This window comes from Vidua chalybeata, chromosome 28, assembly GCF_026979565.1.
Source record: "Vidua chalybeata isolate OUT-0048 chromosome 28, bVidCha1 merged haplotype, whole genome shotgun sequence".
NCBI lineage: Eukaryota > Metazoa > Chordata > Aves > Passeriformes > Viduidae > Vidua > Vidua chalybeata.
The window spans coordinates 123,073-147,808 of record NC_071557.1 but is presented as its reverse complement, the minus strand read 5'-3'; the positions used below and the strand labels follow the sequence as shown (position 1 = coordinate 147,808).

The window sequence follows — 24,736 nt, the reverse complement described above, 5'->3', positions numbered from 1 at the left end:
CAAACCATGCTGTACCCGTGGGTACAGAGGTAAGCTACAGGAGCAGGCAAGAATCACCCCTCTAGAAAGGTGGAGGGAAGAGGAGGAAAAGTCCCCAGGACACAGGCAAAATGGTAAGGATGCCTGCCAAAAGGGAGTCTCTTGCACAAAGAAAAAGAAAATAAATGCTCTTCCCTGAGCAGGCCTAGAGGTAGTTCCCCCATGTGTTTCACCAAAGCCATGGTCAATGCACTACTTTACCCTGGTCATTGCATCCACTGTGACTCCATGTTTCACTAGAACATCAGCAACCAGCACATGCCCCTCTTGAGCCACAAGATGGAGAGGAGTCAGGCCACTCTGCAAAGAGAGGAGGTCTCAGCACAGTGGCACTGCCATCACTGCAGGTCCAGCAGCAGAGACTCTGGCAGCTCTCCAGCCTGGCAAACTGACTGACACAGTGTACTGCTGCCCAAAGGCAGGGAGGCACAGGGGCCTGGACCACCATCCAGACTGCTGTTCTCTGCTGGCTTGTTTGCCTCCAGCCTGGCAGGATGCGCTGGGACAACTTACCTTGTTGCCGAGGTTGCCGTTGGCTTGTTTGGAGAAAAGCAGTGCCACCATGTCTGCATGCCCCTCCTGGGAAGCCAGGTGCAGGGGAGTGACTCCCTGCATAGACTCAGCATTTGCAGAAGCCCCATACTGCAGCAGGCTGCTGGCCACTTCCATCTGGTTCTGCTTGGCAGCGATGTGCAGGGGGGTGTACCCATTCTGTGGGGAGAGAGGCTCATTGCAGTGCTCAGCCCTGCCAAGCAGACCAGAAGGGACAGGAGGTGCCACCCTACCTCTGCAGGCCAGGCCTGTCCTTCCTAGCTGCCTCCAGAGCTCAGGGATGCCCCCCTCCACACCATCTCTCTGACAGCAACCAGCCCTGACACTGATGCCAAATCCCACTCACTCTTCAAGCCAAGTCAGCACGGGGCTTTCAAAGACCACCTGCTTCAGGTTCAACTGGTATGGGCTGTCTTGGAGTTTTCTACACATGAATTTCTGCAGCAGTATGCAGCCCCTGGGAGCTGCAAAAAGCTGGGGCAGACACACCTCCTGGAATGTGCCTGGCTGAGGTGTGGAGCTAAACTCCCAATACACAGCATTAGTATTCAGGCAGAGACTGCAGGGCCTTGAGTCCTGCCTGTGCTGCCACGCTGCAGGAGCAGAGCAGCTGGCAGACACCCGCTGCCCAGGCTGACGTGCAGGCTGTCGGTGACGCAGACCAGCGGGGGCTGGCACTGGTACCGGCTGCTCCCCGTGCCTGCCCAGCATGTCTGCCGGCAGCCTGCACAGGGGAGAGGAAAGTGCCAGATGGGGAGGGCTGGCACCACCAGCCACTTGGCTGTTTGGAGGATGCAGCTTTTGCAAACAACATGGCAAGCAGGGCGCCTGCTGGTGTGCTCTGTGGGGAGATGCTCCCCATGCTCAGGCAGAGCTGGGTGACTCTCACAAGCTTGTGGGTTTTCTGACTCACTGCTTCATAGCTGCATGCAAACATTTGCCTGTGGTTTCCCAAACTGCCAGACCGCAGCGCTGCTCTGCAGGACTTGCCATGGAAACACATTCCCCACGCAGCAACCACCATGCTGCTAGCAGGACCATCCCTGACACAGCCTATCTGCTGGAACAGGACCACTGCCTGGCAACCTGCCTGCTGCACGTGGTGCGAGGACAGGCAGGCATGAGCAGCAGACATGGAGAGAGGCTGGTGGTGATCAGTCCCTTATACATTCCCTGAGTGCCAGGCTTGAGGGGCAGAGCTGGCCCCAGGCTGGCAGGCACTGGACACACAGCACATCCCCACACCCCCAGGGAAGCCCAGCCCAGACTTACCCAGGCCGAGTTGTGTGGGGAGCTCCCCTTGGGAAGCAGCAGCTTGACAATCTCCAGGTTGTTGTGGTGCACAGCCACATGCAGTGGAGTCAGGCCATTCTGTAGAGGGGGAGAGAGTACAGACAGGTGAGACAGAGCCTCTCCCCATACTAGACCACTCCTCCCACAGAAGCAAATCTCACCTTCCCTGCTGCATTGGGGTGAGCGTCATGTGCCAACAGCAACTCTGCCACATCCACTTTTCCATACTTGGCTGCAACGTGGAGAGGGGTAAACCCTTTCTGAGGAGAAAGGCAGCCCATCACAGGGTGGCAGAGATTAAGAGAGTGCTGGCACCTGCTGCAACACAGGAGGAGGCTGCCCCTCCTGCGACAGGGACACTGTGCCACCAGCCTGCCCAGCCTTGCCCCAGCTGGGCGATGCCTTCCGCAGCAGTGGACTCAGGAGCCTACCTTGGTCATGCAGGTCTGTGAAGCTCCCTTCTCCAGCAGGGCCAGGGCTGTGTCCATGTGCCCCTCTCTGGCAGTGATGTGCAGGGGCGTGTGCCCTGCTGTGGTGGCCAGGTTTGGGTTGGCGTTGTTCTCCAAAAGGAGTTTGACCATGCCAGTGTGGCCGATGCGTGCAGCACAGTGCAGAGGAGTCTGGTCATCCTGTGAGGGTGGCAAAGAAGCTGTCTGGGCAGACCTGGACCAGTCCCTTCTTGCAATGCCAAAGGGATCCCAGCCCTGCTCCCACTGTTGCACAGCCGCTGCTAGGCAGCGCTCTGGGCACGTGACAGAAAAGAAACTCAGCACCAGCTGGTCCCAGAGCTGATTATCACACAGGTCCTCTGTACCTACCTTGGCCTTAGCGTTGGCTTTGGCTTTGTTCTGCAGCAGGTACTTTGCCACATCTGTGTGCCCAGCTCTGGCTGCCATGTGTAGAGGAGTCTCTACTTTCTGCACCAAAAGCAGGATAAAGTGGTAAGGCCAAAGGAGGGAAAATGCCTTCCTGCAGTCATTCCTCTGCTCTGAACAGAGGAGAGCAGTGCCTGCAACCCCTACTGGTTCCTCGTGCCAGCACAAAGCAGAGGGCACCAGGGACTGCTCAGGCGAACAGAAGGTGCAAGACCTGGATATCCTGCTGAGCCCCAATAAGCTGAGCTCCCAAAGCCCCAGCCAGGGTGGAACTCACCACGTTGGACACATTAGGAGAGGCTCCACGCTGCAGCAGAGTCTTGACGATGGGCAGGTGTCCCATGAAGGCAGCCACATGCAGGGGGGTCAGGCCAGACTGTGAAGAGAAAGGGGCCAGAAACCAAGATAGAACTTATGGCCTTGGCACTATCTCTTACTGTCCCCTCCTCCTTCTCCCCAGGGCAAGTCTCAGCACAGGCAAAATCTGAGTCCCCAGTCTGCTCCAGGAGCCTGGCAGGTGAGTGCAGAGGAAACACAGGGAGCTGCTCTCTCCCCTGCATCTCCTTGCCCTTTAGGAAGACACTGCCAGACTAAATAGGTTCTAAGCTGCAAAGAGCACCAAGAAAGGTCCCAGGGGTATGGCAGAAGCAACAGGGACATTACATCTTGCCATGTTGCCCACAGTGTACATGTAGAAGCAAGAGAGCTGAGGACGGGCTCAGCCCACCTACCTCTGTGACAGCATCAATGGAGGCACCTGTCTTCAACAGCAGCTCCATCACACGGATGTGGTTTTTCTTGCAGGCAATATGGAGGGGCGTGAAGCCATTCTACAGACAGACAGATGGACAGTCATTTGCAGGAACACTCCCTCTCCCCTGGTCCAGCCCACCCACCCTTCCTCACCAGGGCTCGGGAGTTGGGCTTGGCCCCCTTCTCCACCAGCAGCTTGGCCACACGGTGGTGTCCACAGTGTGCAGCCACGTGCAGAGGCGTTAGGTGGTCCAGGGTGATGTCGTCGATCTCGGCGCTGTACTGCAGGAGCAGGCGTACGCAGTCCAGGTGGTCACCCTGGGCTGCCATGTGGATCGGTGACAAGCCGTTCTGCGACCGTGGAGCAGAGCCTCAGGGCTGGGCCAGGAGGGGGTCCAGGCATCCCACCCAGCCCCTGCCTTGCACCCCCAGACACTACTCTAGGGCAGATGAGACAGCTTGTTCCCCGGGGTGCTACCAGAGAGAAGCCTCAAAATCCCCCCTGAGACTTACAGAGGAGCAATGTCGAGTGGAGGGAAGGGCCTGAAGAGCTGCTGCCATGGGGCAGACTGTACCCAGGTCACCCCCTTCTCAGGACTGGTCCCTTTGAAGGATGAAGCCCTCAGGCAAAGGACTCCAGCTAGGGCCAAGTAGGGCAGGAAGCTTCTTACCCCTCGTCAGGCCAAGAAAAGCCCCAAGCCAGTCATGGGTGCCATCCAGCAACTGTGCACAGCTTGTTACCTCACTGTGCTGCCCTGGGACCTGGCATCAATCACAGCCCCACCAAGTCACCTGGGTACCTTGGTTTTGGCTTGAATAGGAGCCCCATGGTCCAGGAGGATCTCTGCAATTCTTACATGTCCATTGCGTGCTGCACAGTGGAGAGGGGTCAGCTCATCCTGGGAAGAAAGGAGGGTTCAAGGGCTCAGTATGGCATGAAGGGCAGGGTTCCCTCAGGTAGAGGACTAACAGGACTTTGGACTTGTCTGCAAAATAAGGCAAAACTGAGCCTGGCCTCAGCTCCCAGGGCACACCTTTGTAGCCATGCAGCCTTCTCTCACTTCTGTATGTGCCAGCAAAAAAAACCTGGTCCATCCCCACCAGAGACCTTTTCTCACATTCCCAGCAAGATGTTCGCAGGGTAGGCACTGGGCACAAGGAGCTCAGGGAGGGAGATGGCCCATGTAAAGATGGGCTGTGTTCAGAAGTGCTCTCACCTTGGTCCTTGTCTCTATCTGGGCCCCGCGGTCCAGCAGCAGCCGCACCATGATGATGTTGCCCCGGCGGGAAGCTATGTGCAGGGGAGTGATCCCATTCTGCCAGGAGCAATGACAGTCTGTCAGAAGGAGCAGCCCCTTCTCTTTCAAGAAGGCAAGGGACAAACAAAGGAGAGAGGGCAGGGAGAGCTACATCTCTGCCCAGGGACAACACTGGGGAGCAGCTTGTCTAACAGGGCAGTGCAGCTACAGGCTGCAGACAGAAGCTACACAGAGCTTGTAGGAAAGCACCAGCTCATGGATTGGGCTTCACCTTTGGGTCTGGAACAGACATCCTAACTGCAGAGCTCTATGAGCTCTGCCCTGCAGCAACAGCACCAGCTTTCCCTCAGCCTGGACACAAGGTCCCCAAGAGCTTTCAGGGATGCATGGCTGCTTCTAACAGAAGGGAGACATAGCAGAAAAGGCTCATGCTCATTATTAATTGCAACTCCCCATGCATCTGTGCTACTTTCTGCATAGTCCCACCTCACCAGCATGCCCTGGCAGCTGCTGCTGCACCCTACATGGATAGGAGGCACAGCATCCTCCTCTGGCGCTGGGGCAGCACAAGCCCCAGTAGCTTCCCACTCTGCACTCACCTGGGGTGTGAAGTTGACACTGGCTCCACGGTTCAGGAGTAATTGGGCCACACTGAGATTCTCATAGTGGGCTGCAATGTGCAAAGGGGTGAATCCAGTCTAGGGAAAGAAGGAGGGATCAGCCAGCCAGACACATGCTCCTGATGAAACTACGGATAAATACAGCATACCGAGCTGCTGTTCTCCCTGGGGATGTGGGGAAGCTCCCAGAGACAGCACAGGAAAACCACACACCTTGGAGAGGACATCAGCATTGGGGTCATTCTGCAGCAGCACAGCAGCTGTGCGAGTGTCGTCATTGCGGGCTGCAATGTGCAGGGCAGGCAGACGGACCTTACCCTTTGTCCCATAGTTGATAAGGTGAGCAACCACGTTCTCATGTCCTTGCTGGAGAGCCACAGCTAGTGGAGTGAAGCCATCCTGCCAAGGAGAGGGAGAGAATCAAGGAGCCATGGCAGGACCTAGCACATCCCTCAGTAGCCCCCACATGCAGGCTCCTCCCCAAGGATCTTACCTCTGTGGCTACGTTCTGGTTGGCTCCATTTTCCAGCAAGAACTTCACAACTTCCAGGTGGTTCTCCTGTGCTGCCATGTAGAGAGGTGTGAAGCCTTTCTGCAAACACAAGGCCATGAACATCAACACAACTCTTCCTTGTGTTTCTTGAGTTCTTTGAAGACCTATACCCCCATCAACACCCACACTCCCAGGTCAGTGAACAGGGGCAGAGGCATCCATTGTGGGTGTGAAAAAGAAAATAAAAACAAAACCTGGCAACAGTGGAACAATCACAGAGAGATGGAGCCCAAGGCTCCACATATCCAGAAAAAAACACAGTGCTTCGGAAGAGTCAACTTACAGGAGACACTGCTTTCTGCTCACTGCCAGTATTGTCCCTAGCTTCAGGGACAATTCTCCCATCAGGCAAAACCTGAAGAGCTTTCAGCCCTACCAGGCCCAAGGAAGAGAGAGCAAAGGAAGCACAGTGTGTTTAACTGCAGGGATTGCTGGAGATCTCAAAGCTTTGCCAGGGAGGCATCAGCCATGAGTCCCCCCAGGATAAGTTCAGCATGCTTGTATGTGTTGAGAGGGACTCCCTCAACAGAGACCACACTGGTATCCCCATGTGCCTCAAGACTCCCTCCACACCATTTGCACACTTGTCTCTTTTCAGGAGTCTGGCAGAGCAGTCCTTACTCCTGGACAAGACTAGAGGGAAATTGCAAAGGGCCGCTGAAATACCCATGCTGGGCACAGTTCCCACCGTGAGGACACCACCATCACACAGGATGGGTGCCTTCCTGTTTCAGACCAGGTCACCCTACCTGGGACTGTGCATTGACGTTGGCCCCATAGTTCACCAGCTCCCGGACCACGTCCTGTTGTCCAGCCAAGGCAGCAATGTGCAGGGCTGTGTTTCCTTTCTGAAAGACACCACAGAACAGTCCTCAGTGGCTGAAGCAACCCAGGATGCCAGGGAAAGATGGGCCTGACACGCTAACAGGCATGCAACCAGAGCAGCTGGCCAGGAAAACCTTTAGAAGGCCATGCAGCTCTCACTCCATGTTCCATCACTGCTGTAAACCAACCAGCCACCCTTCCCGTTTCCTGGCCAGGGAACAGAGTGATTTCATCTCTCCCATGAAGTTATTGGCAGCAGAAGCTGTATGCACTGTCAGGTGCTGTGCATCTTCAGCACTGAGAGATGAGGAGAGGGGGGAGGATGGGGGAGCTGAGCTGGCAGTCTTCAGGCAAAACTGCAGTGTGCACCCAGTAGCCAAGGCATCGCAGCAGATATAAGGGATGATGAGCAGGCTGGAAAATGCACACACAGACTCTTCCGACTTGTGCCTTTGGGTGGTGTGGCAGAATGCCAGATTCTGCTCTGTGTCCAGAGCGAGAAGCACCAGGGAGGTGGCAACTGAGACCTCCTCCTGTTCTCGCAGCCCTTCAGCCGGTGCTGAAGGCTGCTCATTTGTCAGCCCTGCTTGCTTGTGCTGTTGTCTTGCTTGTCATCAAGAGAAAACCACACCTGCTGTGGTGATGCATGAGAGAACAATATGTTATTTACAGAGCACCAGAGCTCTCCAGGCTTGTAACAATGGTACTGAGGCATGTGACAATGGCATCGAGGCCATCTCAGCGCTGGAACATGTAGGGGCTGCCCTGGGGCAGCAGCCCGTGCTGGGAGGAAATGCTAGTAAGACAGGACTAGAACATGCTGTGGTTTATGTTACTCCCCTCTGAAGTCCACCACGGCCCCCACAGAGAAGAGGCACCTCCCACCCACCAAGAGATGCCAAGCCTATGCTAAAACCAGAGCCTGGTCCTAGGGCCCAGCCCAGCAGCACTGCCACTGGCACAGTTTGTCTGGGGGCTGACAGCAAACAGCATGATCACTGCTCAGCTACTGCTGGTGTGTCTGGCAGCAAAGGCAGCGTGCAGAGTTGTGACCAGCGTGGCCAGACTTCCTTGTTCTTACCTTGGTCGTTGTCTCCAAAACGATCTCCTTGTGCAGCAGCTCCACCACCATTTTCACATGGCCCTCCTTGGAGGCCAGGTGCAAGGCGTTCAGCCCATTCTGGAGGACGCAAAGGTGGGAAAGGGGAATTAGTCATCATCTGGGGATGGAGCTCTCTGGGGAGCACCCTACTCTGAGCTCCTGTGCAGACATGACTGTGGGCACTTGGCCCATGCGGGAGAAAGTCCAGGCTGGTGGAGGCAGGAGAGATTGCCCTGTCCTTGAGCTCTGCACTGACATCCAGCACACCAGCCATGGTGCCACAAACAGCTCCATGCTGCCAGGAAAACTTCACACAACTGAACGCTGAGTTGCTGACTAATGCTGGAGGTTTCTCCATGAGCAAAACATGCAGCCCACGTAGGCAATTTCGTATGGATGGGTGGTACCACAGCTCAGTGTTCATGTGCTTGAGGCACAGGAACTGCTTCAGTCCTCCCTGCTCGTGGCACATCCCTTATGTTAACTCCTGTCTTTGCTCCAGTGACTTTCCACAGGGTGTCCCTCCTCACAGTCAGGTTTTTTCACACCTAAAGCACAGAGCTGAGCTTTGTGCACAGTCCAGAGCAAGGATGCACCACAACTGCTGTGTAAGAGCACATACAAACCTTAAACTTTAATATTTACACAGACAGGTGTGCAGTGAGAAGCCCTGCTTTGGACAATGATTTTATGAAGCAGCAGCCAAATTTAAGTCACAGTAGTTTGTGAGCCTCCAGGCCACAAGCTGGCTTCTCCCTGGCTTTCAGACTGCCCCCCAGTACCTTGTCCTGCAGCCCATGGTGGGCTTTGTTCCCCCAGAGTTCAGCTGCAGCAGAGTGTAGAGAAGGTGTTGGGTGTGTCACTGTTAAGCTCTACCAGTTCCAGGAAGCTCCGAAGGAGCTAAAGTGACTTCTCAAGAACATCTCTGCGTATGCCCCAGTTTAGCTTGCCTTCTTCCTACACGTGGAACCTGAAGAGCAGAGCACTGGCCAATTTCCCTTTAGCATCCCCAGGCTGTCAGAAGGAGGGGTGCCAGGTCAGACAGCATCCTCAAGGCTACTAAGACAGCTTCTGATCTGTTATTTCTGACACCCTCTTCCACTTCCCAGATGTGAACAAAAGGGCTGGGATATTTGCTGGAAAAGAGGTTAAATACCTGCAGGCATTTTCAGATGCCACTTTTTCTCCTTGTCCCTCACTTCTCCCAGGTGGATATGCTAGGTTTACTCACCCCTACAAAGTGTTGTTGCATGGCAGAGGGACACCTGCTTCTGCCCAAGTACTCCACCTTCCAATCATGTGTTTCAACTCCTGACTGGAAGGTCACTTCACAGAAATGTTTCCTCCCCACCTAAATATTACTAGGGGAGCAGAAAATTCCCAGGGAGGCTCAGTTCCAGCCCTCAACACTCCAGTTAAACTCAGAACTGCTTCAAGAGTGTTGTCAGACTGCAAAAAGGTTTTCCACTCTTTCTCACTCAAAGCACCAGTTGCCCAGGATCAAAGCTGAAGAGTCACAGATTATTTTGCTCAACTCTAATTACAGCACAAAGAGCAAAAATCTAAAAACCTACAGGCTTCCTTACCACACCAACTCCAGAGTTCTAATAAGCCTCAAGCACAAAAGGTCTGCTTCCAAGGGGAAATGAAGTGGAAGTGCTGTAACATCCACAGAACAGTGCCACTGAAAGGAAGTGCTCCCCAGCCATGTCCGGCTACACTGAGTCCATCTTCTCTGGCCAAGCCCTGTTTCTTTGACCAAGACACACCTACACAACCCCATACAGATAATCACTGACACCCTTACACAGACATACAAGCTTTTTCTCAGTTACACTCATGTAAGCAACAAATGGAGAGCAAGACCACAGATGCTCAGCTGCTCCCCTCAGACCATAATAAGCCCTTTTATGCAAAGGATTCATAATTAACCTTTTGAATGCTATAAACACATGACAAATCATTAACCTGTAACAAATAGCTGTGCAACAAGCACAGAAGATTGTTTCCATTGATGGTTCATTGGTATTTCTGCTCCAGGAACAATACAGGCTGTTTTGCACATTTGCTTTGGTTTGACAGCTCATCCGACCCAAAACTGCCACAGGATGCACATAATTTGAAAGGTGCTGTATTTTCCTCACTAAATGTTGCAAATAATTCCCAGAAATCCCAGACACTAGCTATCAATGTGACAAATGCAGCCCTACAGAATAACACAGAGACTTCACACTTAGCCTATCCCAAAGCAGGGACCTGCTCTGGACTGCCCACCAGGACTGGCCACCTCAACAAAGACCATCTCCTGGGCACCCACGTGCCATCACGGTGCTGTTCCCAGCTGGTGAGAGTCCTGGCAGCAATGTGCACTCATCCTCAGTCCTCCAGCTCCTTGTGGATGAGATGGGACCATGCCGGAATTTGAAACACAAAAGGTGCATGATGAAGACACTGATGCAGCAATGAAGGAGGTGAAATCGGCGGGATGAAGATCAGATGGCATGTCAAGGTCTCTGAACTTGAGTAAGAATACAGGACTTGTGGGATAGGTCTGACCACATATATCCCTCTTTATTCTATACAGGACATGTGAGGTTGGACCTTTCCCACAGGTCTGATATTCCTCAGAAGGAAACCCCAAAGTGCCATCTAACCTCAGGGAGATGGCAGGAACCAGTGCAAAGACATCACTGAGAGAAGAGCCTCATACTGCTGTAGCCATTGTCTTTCCATCAAAGTGTTAAATGCCTTCACCAGCACCAGAAATCTGGTTGGAAACAGGACTTGAAGCTAGTCAGCGGAGATAGCTGGTGACAGAGTATCTCTTTGGTGAAGAAGTAGTTCAAAGCCATCATCTTTAGCTGGTGGATGAGTCACCTTGTTATAATTCTTTACAGAGCCCTCTCCAGAACCCCACACCCCTCTGGGCTAGAGCGTTACAGAACCAGTGGATGTAGAAATCCTCCCTCTCCTCTTAGGCTTGCTTTTGGAAATGACTGAACATCCATGGTGCACTCTGCTCGCCCTGTGGGAACCTGTCCCCAGTAACTGCACTGGCTGTGACAGTGCACAAATCAGCTCTGAACTTCACTTGGTTTGGGGACTTGATACTGAAACAGATGAGTGTGCCTTTGTGCTACCTGCTGAGTCAGCCTCCCCAGCAACAACACTGCTGCAGAAAGCAGTGACAGCACACAGCCTGTCTGCTCTCCCTGCTCAGCCTAAGCCCCCTGAATCTGTCCCTACAGCATCTGCCCCAATTCAGGCTCAGCCACTTGCATTTGGCAGCTACACAGATACAAAATGTTCTGATGATGATGTGCAAACAATTCCTCAGCGCCTGCAGCTCTTTGCTCCTGTACAAACCTGTTTCTGTGCAGAATGAGGAGGGCTCCTCCTGCCCAACACCTCCCAAACCACCACGACTGTCATTTTGCAAACATTCACTGCTTGTGATAAACAGCAACTTCTAGGAATCCAAAAGTATCAGCACTGCAGGCAAGGGGAATAACCCCCACGAGCCCCAGGAATAACACCCCACTGTGATGTTCCAGTCACTGTGCTACTCTTCACAGCTATCTGCTCTGCCCTCCGAGAAGCAGCCGAGCTTCTTCCAATTGTCCCATTTGCTTGTCACACAAAAGGAGCCCTCTCTGCTTACCTGTTAATGTCCTTTGCTATGCTCCAGCCAGTACATCCAGGCTCCCCAGATCTTTATAGCTATTGCTGCCCTCCTGGCCCCAAAGATAACTGCTCCAGGTTTGCCCTCTGGTCAGACACATTTTCAATGAACTAGAGATAGTACCAGAAGCCCTGTGTGTTTCACCTACCTGGTTACAGGTGTTAATATCTACCCCATTCCTGAGGTGATCCAAGGCTTTGTCCAGATTCCCAGATCTTGCAGCTCTCAAGAAACTGGTTGCAGCATCAGCCTTGGGGACAAAAAGAAAAAGCATGAAACTCAGAGCCCCCTTGTTCTCCCCCACCACCAGCACTGGGTCAACTCTTCGCTCAGCTGCAGAGAACATAAATACACACACCAGGCAGAAAAGGCAGAGGCCAGGAAAGTCACAACTGCTGGGACAGGCTGAGGTGCCCCAAATCAGACAGGAAAAAGAAGGGCTGGGACCTGGACTTAAAATGAAGAGCATCCAGATAATGGGGCAGAAAGCCTGTAGCTTGTCCCATCACACTATGGGGACAGTAGGGAGGGAGCTCCTGGCACCATGACAGCCTCCCTTGGCCCAGAAACCCCTCCGTGCCTGGGCTGAGGAGCTACACTGATGGAGCTGTAGTGAGCCCATCCCTACCCTCCTCCAGAAGCCACTGAGTAGCAACAGGGGTGATCTTGGGTACCGGCACCAGGGACAACGGCCCCACCTGAGCACCTCACAGCTGTGAAAGTCACAACTCTTTTTTGGCAGTGCTTCCTGCTACACCACAGCCAGCCCAGGCAAGGCACAGCAATACTTTTAGCAACACTACTTAGCAGTGTGAGGCAGCAAATGGAGACAATGGCATGGCTCAGTAGAAGCTGGAGAACAGGGTGGAAATGCAGTGATGTGGGTCTGTGAGTCTGGAAACTTGAACTGGTAACTGGAGGTGGTATGTGCCTGCTTGGGCCAGCCCAAAGGGCTCTCTGCAGCCAAGAGCCACAAGACATCCATGGCATGGGTGCAGGACACACTCCTCTGTCTTCAGCTCCAAGAGAAAATCAGAACCCCTCTTGTACCACTCACATTAGGACTGACCAAGGGACCTCCTGTGCTAGGAGAGCTTCTGTTCTGCCACCCCAAGCCATCCTGTATTGCCCACAGGCTGATTGCAGAGGAGCATCCAGGATTAGGAAGCTCCTGGACAGGAGATGGAAGCAACACAGCCAGAGACAAAAGCACTGGAGGCATATTAGGGAGGATGATGCTCCACACAGGTTCAGGGCTCCTCTCTTTCCCTTCTCTTTGCAGTCTCAGATGTTTGAACTGGGACTTCGGAGCAGCACAACTCAGACACCTTCTGGTCTCCTCTATCTGCCTCCCCCAGCTCATCCTTTGTGCCTGCCACTCCTACCACAGAGAAAGGCAGGCATGCCCTGGGCCCATTAGGACCCTGTTCCCTGCTGTAGAGGTGAGGCCCACAGACTGGGTGACCTGGCCCCGCTGGGCCAGGCACAGAGCTCAGGCCAGGCTACCACCATGGTGGCAAGGTGCCATGGCCCCTCCGGGGCAGCCCATGGGTCAGAAGGACAGGTGGTGGAGGGCAGCACCACCGTGCCCCTCACGCTGCGCAGCCTCCGCGTGCAGGGGGAACACGTGCTGATCTCATGACCTCCTGCGCCAGCTGGCTCTGCTTGCTTCCAGCTCAGAGGAGAGCCCCATCTCTCAGGAAAGAGCCCCCAGGTTCACAGCGGAGCTGTGGCTTTGGAAGGCTGTGAATGCAGAGGAGACACAGCACCTCAGTGCTCTGCTCACACAGAAGGATCAACTGCAAGAGGCAGAAGGCAACACCAGCGTTGTGCTTAGAAGTGCACATTCACGCTCTGAACTCTGCATGCTGTCTGGGGTCCAGCGAGGAAACACTGACAGCTTCAAGCAACAGGCTGAATGCAAAGAGCTTTTCCAACTCCAGACCCTGCGAGAAGCCTCTGCTTCTCAGGTCAGGATCAATGACAAGGCAGCAAACCCTTGGAAAATCAAAGCACAGCTCAGCCAGGCTCTGTCATCCATGGGACACACATGGAGCTCTGAAGATTAAATGGTAAAACTTGACATGGCCCTGTAGCAAAGGGGCTCTCAAAGCCCCAGCACACCCAGCAGCAGAGACTACAAGCAGAAAGCAAGCACAAAAGCAAAGCAGAGGTCTCGGTGGGCATGAAGGAGAAGTGTGTTGAATACTCACAGCCACGTCTGGACCGGACTTGCCCTTTCGTGCTGCCATAGTCCGGCACTTCGGCTGAAACCTGAGCCTGGTGTCCCCTCTCTCCCTCCTTGGTTATCTACTCCCCAGCTTTGAGAGAGCCAGTAAGTTAAATTGCATTCTATCTAAAAATACAGGCTCTGTCCTCTCTCCAATGCAGACCCTGCAGGGATCGCCAACTGCTAATGGAATTTGTTCATTTTCTCTCCATTATTGTGTCAGACAGGATATTTAATACCAAGCCACCTCCAGAAAGCAAATGACTGCTGCCAAGCGCAGGGAGGGGGTCAGAGCTGCAGGTACCACCTCAGGAACAGCAGAGGAAAAGCAGCCCCACGGATATGCCCAGGAGCCTGGCAACTCACAGGTAACTCTGGATGCTGGGGCCCAGGCCTTGGAAAACATGCCAAGGCTGGAGTGTGTCAGAGGTGCTGCCCTTTTGCTCCCCATGCTCAGCATGTACCTTCCAGAGATGCACAGAGAGATGCAGGGCATCAGACACCAGCAATCCGACCACACATTCCACCAGAGAAGATGAAATAGCTTGGCTCAAATGATAAAAGCAGATCCACAGTCATATTTTCCTTCTGATGCCAGGCTGCAAAATGGGACTGCCTACCTGATGCTCAGGGCAATTTGCTCCCCAGGAAATGGAAGCACAGGCTGGGTCACTGCCATCTCCCGAATTTCAGCAAAAGGGAGCACTGACAGCAAGAAGTGCAGAGACCCCGTGAACACAAGTAGATGTGCACATGGAGAAGATACACACACATATCCCAGTCAGCACCATCCCAGCTCTCCCAGCCACAGACACACGCGTTGCACAGTTATCAGCACCCACCAACAAGCACAAAGCGCAGCACAGCCGTGCCTCACCGCACACAGCCACTCGCTGTGTGCCCCAGGACACAGAGAACTGCTTCCAGATGCAGAAACTGCCTCTGCTGATTTGCCTTTATTTGGAGTTTGCAGAGTTTCTTTCCATTCTCCTTTGCCTTCCTAGCAATTTTTCAGGAAGGAGATATTCCAGGGGAGAAAATAAGCTGCCTCACTTGCTGTTGTGTACCTCTTGCACTCTTAGGTGGCTGCTAAATCCTATACACAGGCATCATGCTCTACAGACTTGCAGACATCCAATGTCAGGAGGCTGCTGCCAGGAATTCTACAAGAGAGAACCCTCAGATCAGAACTTGGTTAAGTGCTCCAAGACCTTCTAAAGTTGAAAACTTAGCACAGCACATCAGACTGTGCTTCTACTCCCCTTTCTTTTCCTTCAAGAAAAATCTCCCCTTGTCTGCTGACAATCTAAATTTTCCCTTTCCCTCTGTCCTGGTTTCAGAGTAAATTGATTTTCATGACACCCTCTCCTGGCCGTGAGGAGAGGCTTCTTCTGTTCCTTTTCTCAGGTGTCCCCCTTCTCTCACAGCAATAATGTCATTAGCCTGGGACCACATGAGCCCATTGCACTGTAGCCATGGCCAAGGCTACAAAGCAAAGGGGAAGTCGAACCAGAGGCTCAGGCTGGATTTCACGGGCTGCAGTCAGAGGTTTGTAAGCCTGCTGTGTCTCTGGCCACAGTCAGTGTCCTGCTCTAATCTCTTCTGGCAGTGCCTGCTCTCATTCACACCCAGGGAGGAGCTCCCACAAGCTCCTGCTGCTCATCACTGATAACAAAAGGGAGGGTCTCAGCATTGCCTCCTCCTGTTAAAGGTGGCCACACTTGGCAGGAGCCCACACTGTATGAGCTGCTAAATGCTGTAAGTAGATGATTTCCAAGTACAAATGAGTTCAGGGACTCGTGCTGATCTCACAGTGTTTTCTGGGACACAAAGACATTCAAGAAGCAACTCACCACACTGCTCCAGCCTGGTACACACGCATCCTGCTGCATTGCCCTCTTTACCCTGTCTGCCCATTTATCTCTTCAGCAAAGCTGACACAGGCTCATTGAGCAGCAGACAGGAGGTCCAGCAAGGAAACACCAGAGGGCTGGGCAGCACACAGTCACCGCAACAGCCAAAGAACCCCCAGGACTGGCAGTGAGATGCAAACCCTAATCCTGGCACCAAGCCATGTATTGCTATGGGCATCCTGTCTAGATGCTGTGGAAAGGTCCAACTCACATCTCAGAGGTCATCCAGTTACTTTCAGCTTCTAGTGCCAGTGTCCTGGAACCTAAAGTCAGTGCTGCCAGCTGAGGATGTGTGATAAACCCTTGCCAAGGGCAACAGTCCTTGCCATTTGCTTGGACATTTCCTGACTCATGTGGGCTTGTGTCCAACAGTGGGCATGATCCTCACCTTTGAGGCATTATTTCCAGCAGAAACACCAAAACCTCACATCACTGTAGTGGTTTACTTTTAAGTAACTGTCCAACCTAGGAACGTCTCTGGAGCCAATGCTCATTTGGAACTTTCCGCCTTGCAGATATCAACTACACAGTTCTGCAGGTGATAACCTCAATCCTTTCTCATCAGATGAGAATAATTTGTCAGTCCTCTAAACACACTAAAAGAGCTGCTAAGATTAAGAGCAGTTAGGGATAACACCTAGGGACCCCATAAGATAATCAGGGAAGATAGGAGATTCAACTTAAAGCGCTCAGAAACAGAAGCCATACTGTCTCTCTTACAGGAACTTTCTCTCCTATCTGTATTAACAGAAACTGGTCGCTCTCAATGGGCCCTGCAGCAGAAACAAAACCTACTGGCAGTTTTCTGCCTTCTGAGTAGAAGGCAGCATTCAGCAGAATACAGCATCTCCAGAGAGGCCACAGTAGCAAAGCCCCAGGCAGTCAGCCAGCAGAACAGGCTGAGAACAAGAAGAGACTGCAAACCCAGAAGAAAGAGAAAAGCAAAAGCATTGGGAAAATTCATCTGATCAAAGGATAAACCCAGATGCTTAAATTATATTCTTTCATCATCTTCACCCCTATGCACATGGTTCATGACAGATAAATCCATATGTCCAAGTTCTATTCTCCCATCATCCTCACCTCTGCCCACATGACTTAGCACAGGTTTGCAGATCTTAATAGGAGCCATTATGAGAGTCAAGGCACAAGAAGTCATCTCTGGAAGGCATCTGCCAAGTGAGTTTGTTCTCATTTCATGCACCAGCCTGAGTAAACCCTTTGTCCATGCTCATTTCTGCTTAGTGTAGATTCCACAACAGCCCCAAAGCATGTACCACAGAGGCTGATGGCTGCTATGCCCAGCAGAGATCCCCAGAGCAGGATGCAAGGGGGAGCTCAACCATCTTGCAGCAGGTGACTCAGAGCATGCAGGAAGTGAAAGATCTGTTTACATTCCCGTGCAAAGGATAGAGCTGGAGAATAACTTGACAAACTGGCAAAGGAGAAATCCCAAAGCAGAAGAAGGAGGGAAGAAAGGCCCCTGGCAGGTCTGTGGGAAGGGAAGCAACCTGTCAATTAGCACTTTTCCAGTGCTGAAGAGAGGGCAAGCTTTCCAGTGCTGGCATCAGACTGGCTTCTCCACCATGCAAAATCCTCCACCATTACATAATCATGAGTAATGGGTTTTTGGAAAGCTCATTTTTGTGCACTCTTAACAGGAGAGGTCGTTCTGGACTGTCACTGGTGGTACAGGTCAGGGTAAAGGTTAACTCAGTCCCTGCTGAGCATTTTCAGATACAGATATCTGCATTGCCATTTGACTCCTTCCTTCCCCGCTCATGGATCCCCTTTGCTGGCTGCTTCAGCTGGAACAGGTTCAGAACTGTGAGGAGGGCAGATATCACAAACAGCTTAATCTGCACAGAGCAAGGCAGCAAGGAGATGCCCCTACCCAGCAGACTGATAAGGATCCCCTGGAGGGCTACAGCCTGCAGCTCTGTGAAAGCCTGCAGTACCTGCCTGCTGCCTAATGGATTTTCTAAGTAACATGTTCAAGATCTTGTTCTGTCATTTACAAACTATCACTTTCCCTTTGAAGTACAATGCTAGGTCTCCAGCAGCAGTGGAGAGTGGAGAGTGAAACAGAGGCTGGTCCAGAGACCTGAACAGGAAAAGGAGACCAGAACATCTTTTCTTTCACACAGAGTGAAAGCGAGGCAAGAATTAACACAGCTACTGCTCCTGCCAGCTGAGGCCATGCACACCCAGGGGAAAGCTGTCACTCTCCTTTGATGTTAGCAGGAGCCTCTGCTCTCTGCATATCCTGAAAAAGAAAAGCTATTTTTACCTCATCAAAAAATATATAGACTGTGACTGAAGACAATACATGAGAGCTCTTTGCTCAGGCACTACACCTCTTCTAATAACATAACAACATTTACAGCTGCCAAGAGAGATGCAGCAGCAGAACAACGGCTTTCTATCTCCTGCTTTCCTGATGCACTACCTTTTTTGGGCCACTACATGGTTCAGGCAAGTCTGTGCAATAAACACTGGGGAGCTGAGGGGGTTCTAGCATGCTGACAGTGCCAGGGGGGAATCAGAGACATGCTCTGAGCCTGCTTGATGTCAGCCTGGGACTAAGACACAGCTTCTAGACCAGCCTCTACCTGACCTGGGCTCTGCCAGCGCCCTCATGCTCAGGTGAGGTGCTGGAGTCCAGATCATACCATCAGGATCTGCCCTGGTGCCCTGTGGAGAAGCTTCCTTTTCTGTCCTAGTGACGCTTATAAACTGCTCCTGATTTCTGCAGTCTGTTTTGACTCATTCCCTACCTCTCCTCCAGCAGGACTAGTCCACACCTGCTTTGCCTGCATGAACAAAAGTGCTTAGAAGGGGGCTTTCTGCTGGGATCTGCATGCTGGGAGGTATCACAGTACAGTCCTTGTGCTGTGGCTACCACAGATTTACTGTCTTGAGCCTTAAGCCAGGCTTGCCTGGCCAGCGCTTGGGGTGCAATCTCTGGAAGCCATGCAAGGAAGAAAAGCACCAGAAGCACAGGGCTGGTAATGGATCTCTGCCAGCAGATCCCTGCTGAGGACATGCAAGCAAAGCCATCTGCTCCACACCAGAGCTAGTGCAGCACTGTGCTGAGAGAGAAACATCATCCTGTGCACCTGTCCCAGGGCAGAAAGTGACAACACAGGAATCAACATTTAACATCACAACACTGCAAAAAAACAAAACAAAACAAAACAAAACAAAAAAAAAAAACCACAAAAACAAAAAAAAAAAAAAAAAAAGAAGCAACCCTGGGGCACCTCCCTTCTCCCAGTAAAGCTGTGGTGAGAAGGACAAGGTAAATACAGCACCGAGGGACCTGGTTTCAATGCCAGGCACTGTCACTGGCTCCAAGGATGACCTTAGGCAAGTTACCAATGACCTAAGAAGGGCAGCAAACCCTTCCTGCTAGTCTGAGGTCCACAGCAACTGTATGGGGAGAAGAGGCCTTATCTTTGGACTGAAGTTCATATTACCAGCCAGAATATACCTAAACCCCCTCATGCAAACCAGCTGACCTGATTCCTCTCCTCTTTTGCTGCCCAACAAACCCCTGGCCATGCCCAAGTACTCACCCTCAGGTAATGCATGCATGTCATCGCTGCAGGAGAAGGTCAGCTCACCCTGGACAGCCAGGGTCTGCAGCTCTGATCAACCCACTTCTGCTGAATGCTGCAGCCAAGCCAAGCATGAGTGGGCTGGAAGAGGTTTATCAGCAGTCAGACTGCACCCTATCACCACTCACACACCTGACTGCAAGCCAGCACAACAAGGAAGCTCCTGTCTGGAGTCTGGAGATTATGGGTCGTCCTACGTCAGGAACCTGGGGAGAGTTGCCAGGCTGGGCACAGTGTTTAGTGAATGTCATGCCTGAGCCACACTTCATAAACACGTCTGTGAGTTGTTAACAGGGAGGAGCCCATGTGCATGAACCCTGCTCTTCACATAGTTCAAGGGAAGATGAAACTTCAGCAATATAAAGCAAAATGAAACAGCTCTGTGGCCAGAACCACACTGTCTCTTGGTCAGTGCCACACAAAGCAGGCTGGGCTAGAGACAGTGAGCAGAAGACCTGAGGTTTTTCACAGGTCCCTGCAGACCTTGGCTGGGCACAGTCCCAAATGGAGGACACCGAGATGGAACTGAAGTGGCAAATGAGGTCTAGTGACAGCAGCTCCAGGCTCTTTGTAGGGCCTAGAGCCCACTACAATACAATGAACGCGCCCCTTCCCCCCTTCTACCTGCACAGCAGACTCCTGCTCCAGCATCCCTTCAGGAGATCCTTGCTTGCAGCAAGAAGGCAAGGGGTCCACAGTGGCTGGTGCATGCCCTCTCTGAAAGACACGCAAGGGAGTCACACCAATTGTCCAAAGGAAGAGACCTCCTGGAGACCGCTCCCGTCCCACCCTTTCCTCGTGCTCCAGCCTAGGGTGACCCTGCAGGGCAATGATCGCCTGGCTGGCAGGAGTCATTCCTCCTGTGAGTGCTTTGCTCCAGATGCTCCATCTTGGCTGCAGATGCTGAACTGGGGCCAGCCTGGCAAAGGACTTGGGGCGCTGCAGGGGAGCCACACAGCTTGGTTTCTATTTCCAGCTACCATTCACCTGGCCCTTCTGCCAGTTACAGGGTCAAGAAGGCCGAGGTGCTTCCAGCCAGGCACTGGGGGCAAACCAGTGAATGCACAGCCATGAGATGATCACAACTGGAAAGGCCTGGGAAGTATAGGGATAAATACAGCTTGTAACATCTGCAGCTTTGAGAAAGAAACAACTGCTTTGTCAGCTGTATCTCTCTATGGAATTCCTATAAAACAGCCCAGCCCACCACCAGAAAAGCTTGTATGAGCTGAGAGGCAGGAAAAGTAGATCAACAGAACATGTTAGGATGGCAAAATGCTTTGCATTACATAGAAATTGAGATTTTTATACTGAGCAAAGACCAAGTTTAGCATTACAGCAAAGCAGAGTCCTTACCTCAGTCTAGGAAAAACACCTTCCCTTTGTCCAGAGCCATTCAGCACTTCATTGACAGTCTAGATTTTCTCTGATATTTGAAATAGAACAGATTCCACCTTCAGCTCAGGTAGACCTCAAATGTTTGTTGCCAAAAGGATGGACACTGCAACTGCTGGCTGCCTGGCACACTATATTTGCTCTAAAAAGTGCTGCCGCTCTGAACCTACAGAGTCAGTGTCTATCAGTGCCTCAGATCCTGCTTCCACTCCTGCCAGCTCCATAGCTGCATGTCCTGAATGCAAAACCAGGAATATTGTCTAAAAAAGAGCAAATTCACATAGAGAAAAGTGACCAAGAATTACAGTGAAAATACCAAATAACAACCTCTGGGCACCCCAGTGGGCTTTAGGGATTTTTTGCAAGCCAAGGTTCCAGTATTCTCTTAAGTGCTGTTCCCTGGATGCTGTAATATTTATTATATCCACATGAAAACTAAATTCTCCTTCTGCTATCCTGAGACAGCTCCTGGGACAAGGCTCAGCATCCCTGGTGCCTCAGTGCCATTGCATTCTGGGTTCACACCTGAGATGAAAACCTTGAACTCCAGCGGCAACTGCAGACAGAGTCAGGGGTGAAGAGAAGCTCTGTCAGAAATTTAGAAGGCAGAGGTCTCTGAAGAGAACTAGTCCTTCAGCTACAAAAGCCTTTTTTTCAAGATACAAAGTTCTGCCTCTGACCTTTGGAGAAACTCTTCAGCTGTGTAATGATGTAGCTGTGAAGGAATGCAAGGCTCCTTCCTCGGTTTTGGTATCTGCCATGTAACCAGAGAAGTGACTGCCCAGAACCAGGCACTTGCTCGCTGCTGCCAGTCTGTCCTCAGCTGTTCTTCCTTTCATTTAAGGGAATGAGGAGTGTAATGTGTGCAGCAGAGAACCTTAAACACATCACCTTGGAGAAAAGTAAATAACATAAAAATGGGCTTTAATATTTTGAGGAAACTGTACGTGCCTTTGCCCAGGAAAAGAAGCACAACCCCTCCTGAACTGAGAAATGAGGCCAGGATAAGTCCAGGGCTGCAGCCACTGAAGGGAGCTGCTCCCTCCTGAGCACTTGCAGTACTCTCCTGGTGCAAGGTCATGGACACACACAGGTTCACCTTACTCCAGCATGTCCCCTCTCTCCTTAGAGAGGAAAACACTCCCTGTGCTCCTGTCACCTGCTGAGGCTCCCAGGACCAGCCAGGCTCCCAGGTTCCAGTCAGCAAGCTATTATCTCAGGAAACGTCAATGTAGTTTTAAAGCTGAGTCAACAACAGAAGCTGAATAATTTAAATGTTTAGCAATTCTGCTACTGCTGCCCAGCCATGGATAACAGCAGGTACACAGAAAAACAGTGGCGCTGTCAGGCCACTTCTTCCTGTTGGAAGAGAGCAGCAGTGATGCAGGCATAAATAAGTGGATAAGGATGCTCTGCAGAGCTGAGATAGATGCTGCAGCTCAGAGCAGGCAGCCCTCAGAACATCACACAGCTGAGGCTTTGCTTTCCTGTGGTGTTTGTGGCTTCTGGCATGGTGATTCTGACTTCACAGGAAGTCCATAGGTGCCACTGGTGCTCAGCTTCCAAAGTGCTGGGATCATCAGCCATGAGCAACACAGGAAGCACATGAGGGATCCACACCGACATCTGCTCTTCACCTTTCCATCTGAGGAGGAGTTGTGCAATGTGATGTGGTGGGAGGGAGACAAAGATTTGCTGTACACAAATATTCCAGCCGTTGCTCTCTAGTTGCCTCTCCATCTCCTTTGTTGTTGGGGGGATGATGGGGAAGTCAAATCTCTCCAATCCAGTCTAAAAACTGGCATGCAGAAGCACAGAACAAATGAAAAGAAACCCAGTGGACTGGGTCTGCAAAGCTCAGCACCTATTAGAAATAAGAAATCTCTTCCTGTCATAGTCCTGATCTAAGAAACCATTTAGTGGTCATTTATCAGTTCAGAACTATTTAATCTGAGATTCCCAAAGGAAATTCAGAAATACAAATTGAATAGATCTTCTTAAGGTTGCGTTCCTTGAACTGTGCACTGTTGCCTCCAAAGGCATGACTTTGGAGATGAAGCAGACTGCTCTCTTACTCCAAGAGACAGCTGCCTTGTACTGGCACAACCACAATTTAGTTCTTGGAGAGGAAGCAGTCTGAGCCCCAAACCAAGATGTTTCAGCAGCCTTTTGCCCCTCCCTGCACACATACTGAGCAGACAGACAGCTTCATAGCATGTGACTCTCTGGCATCTTACCACGACTTATCAAGTGCTCTTTTTGCTCATCATTTGAACAAGCCAGGCAACACAACTGAAAATGTCATCACACTGATTTACCTTATTTATACTTATTCAAGCATAAAAACTCAGAAAGTCAGATTCTCAGAGTGAAGACATGAAAGAGCTGCAAAGCTCCCAAAGGAAAGGAATATTTATGTCCCATTGTTTATGCTACAGCTTAGTACTGTGCTATCCTGGCTGCAAAGAAGATAACTGCACAGATAAAGTGTGCATCCAGCAACCTCTGCATCCAGGTCTCTTATCCAGTGGACCAGAACAGATCTCACCCACAGGATTAGCACTCACTGTTTGACTCCTCTTAGAGACAAGGCAGTCCTGAGAGCAAAAAGCATCACCAAACTCAGCCTGAATCTGAAAATTCCCAGTTCTGGGAACTCAGAATTTGGCATTATGCCCACAATATGGGCCAAGGGCAAATCACTTCTTAATTACTGCTCAAGGTGCAGATTTCAGTTTTCATTCAGACAGACACAATCTGAAAGATGTAACAAGACTCTTCTCAGGCTGCAGTTAATCCACCCCAGCTATTGATCCTGTTGAATCCACTGGTCCTGCTGTAACTGCAAGTCTACTGATAACTGAGAGATGCCTAAATGTTATGCCTCTTTGGGAATCTCAAGACCAAGATATTTCCATCACTTGGCTGCAGTGCATGCCCGGAGGCAGCAGAGACTGACCTCCTGTGAGAAAAGATGAATGCACAGTCCCCACCTGGCAGGCTGCACTCTGCTCCTCTTGGAAAGAAATCTGCTCTGCACCTGAGCATCAAGCCAGAGAGCAAGAGCTCAGATCTTGCCCCACACTTTCAGTGTACCTTTATTCTCAGCCACCCAGTCTCTGAGGTCTGCACTGTACCTAGATGATCTTGCTCTGTCATGTTCAGGCAGTCTGACAAAATATTTTCTCCTTTAGTATGCAGTGGCCAACAGCACTGAGATCACAAGTCTGAGCGTCATCTATTGCTGTGACAGCACAAGGAATAGGCAGGGTGCTCAGAATTACCTGCTTTCCTGCATCAAACCCATCTGTCTCAAGTGACTCTCTGCACACACACACCACCCCCCCAGCTCCTCCCACCCCCCCGAAGGACATCTGCTATGTGCACCCGAATAAGTCACACATGTGCCTGTCCCCTCAGCAGATATTGGCCGGAGATGCTAGAGTCACCCAAATGAGTAATGTTCACAGAACAGCAATGAATTCCCAGGGGCCATTTTACAGCACACAAGGAGGAGGATGGGGCATTTTGCCGAGGACACACAGCTTGACAGACTCACAGTGAGGATCAACAGCAGCCCCTTCACTGTGCTGCTGTAGCACGTTACCCAGACACATCAATATCATATTTTCACAGTGTTCACCTTTATGTTCACTCCTGAAAATCCACTGTATGCAGCATACCTGGAGCTGCAGCAGGGTAGAAGAGGCACCTGAAGCCAACATCCCAAGGGTAGTCTCACTGAAGCAGTTTTGGGCTCCTACAGAGTCCACACTTGTAGCAAGGCTCAATGCTTAGTTCCCTTGAGAGCCAACAGAGAGAAATGAGCATATCTAAGGGTATAATTCAGCTGACCTACTTCCACATGTGGCATAGCATGGGAAGGGCTCCCTCCTCCTCTCCCAGACTGGAGGGAGCCGAGGTGAGCAGTTCAGACACAGAAGTCTGCACCACAGTACTCCTGGGCTGGGCCAGAGCATCCCCTCACACAGCACGATGCCCACAATGGCACTGATGTGAGAAGA

General features: G+C 51.6%; 1 protein-coding gene across 10 annotated transcripts in view; it reads right to left on the bottom strand.

Annotated features, from left to right (window-relative positions):
• Window positions 1–19,448, bottom strand: part of ANK1 (ankyrin 1) — a 38,962-nt gene extending 19,514 nt beyond the window's left edge. For 4 of the 10 annotated variants that reach the window (XM_053966599.1, XM_053966602.1, XM_053966603.1 and 1 more), the window contains exons 1-18: window positions 19,275–19,447; window positions 11,702–11,803; window positions 7,851–7,949; window positions 6,694–6,792; window positions 5,885–5,983; window positions 5,605–5,790; window positions 5,371–5,469; window positions 4,730–4,828; window positions 4,313–4,411; window positions 3,666–3,863; window positions 3,491–3,589; window positions 3,037–3,135; window positions 2,703–2,801; window positions 2,316–2,513; window positions 2,046–2,144; window positions 1,864–1,962; window positions 553–750; window positions 241–339 (exon numbers count right to left, since the gene is read on the bottom strand). In XM_053966599.1, coding sequence (XP_053822574.1) covers window positions 241–339; window positions 553–750; window positions 1,864–1,962; window positions 2,046–2,144; window positions 2,316–2,513; window positions 2,703–2,801; window positions 3,037–3,135; window positions 3,491–3,589; window positions 3,666–3,863; window positions 4,313–4,411; window positions 4,730–4,828; window positions 5,371–5,469; window positions 5,605–5,790; window positions 5,885–5,983; window positions 6,694–6,792; window positions 7,851–7,949; window positions 11,702–11,803; window positions 19,275–19,298 — 2,094 coding nt within the window. In that variant the 5' untranslated portion in view covers window positions 19,299–19,447. The other 6 variants (XM_053966598.1, XM_053966607.1, XM_053966600.1 and 3 more) reach the window with 5 other exon arrangements.
• Between the last annotated feature and the right edge of the window lie 5,288 nt (window positions 19,449–24,736).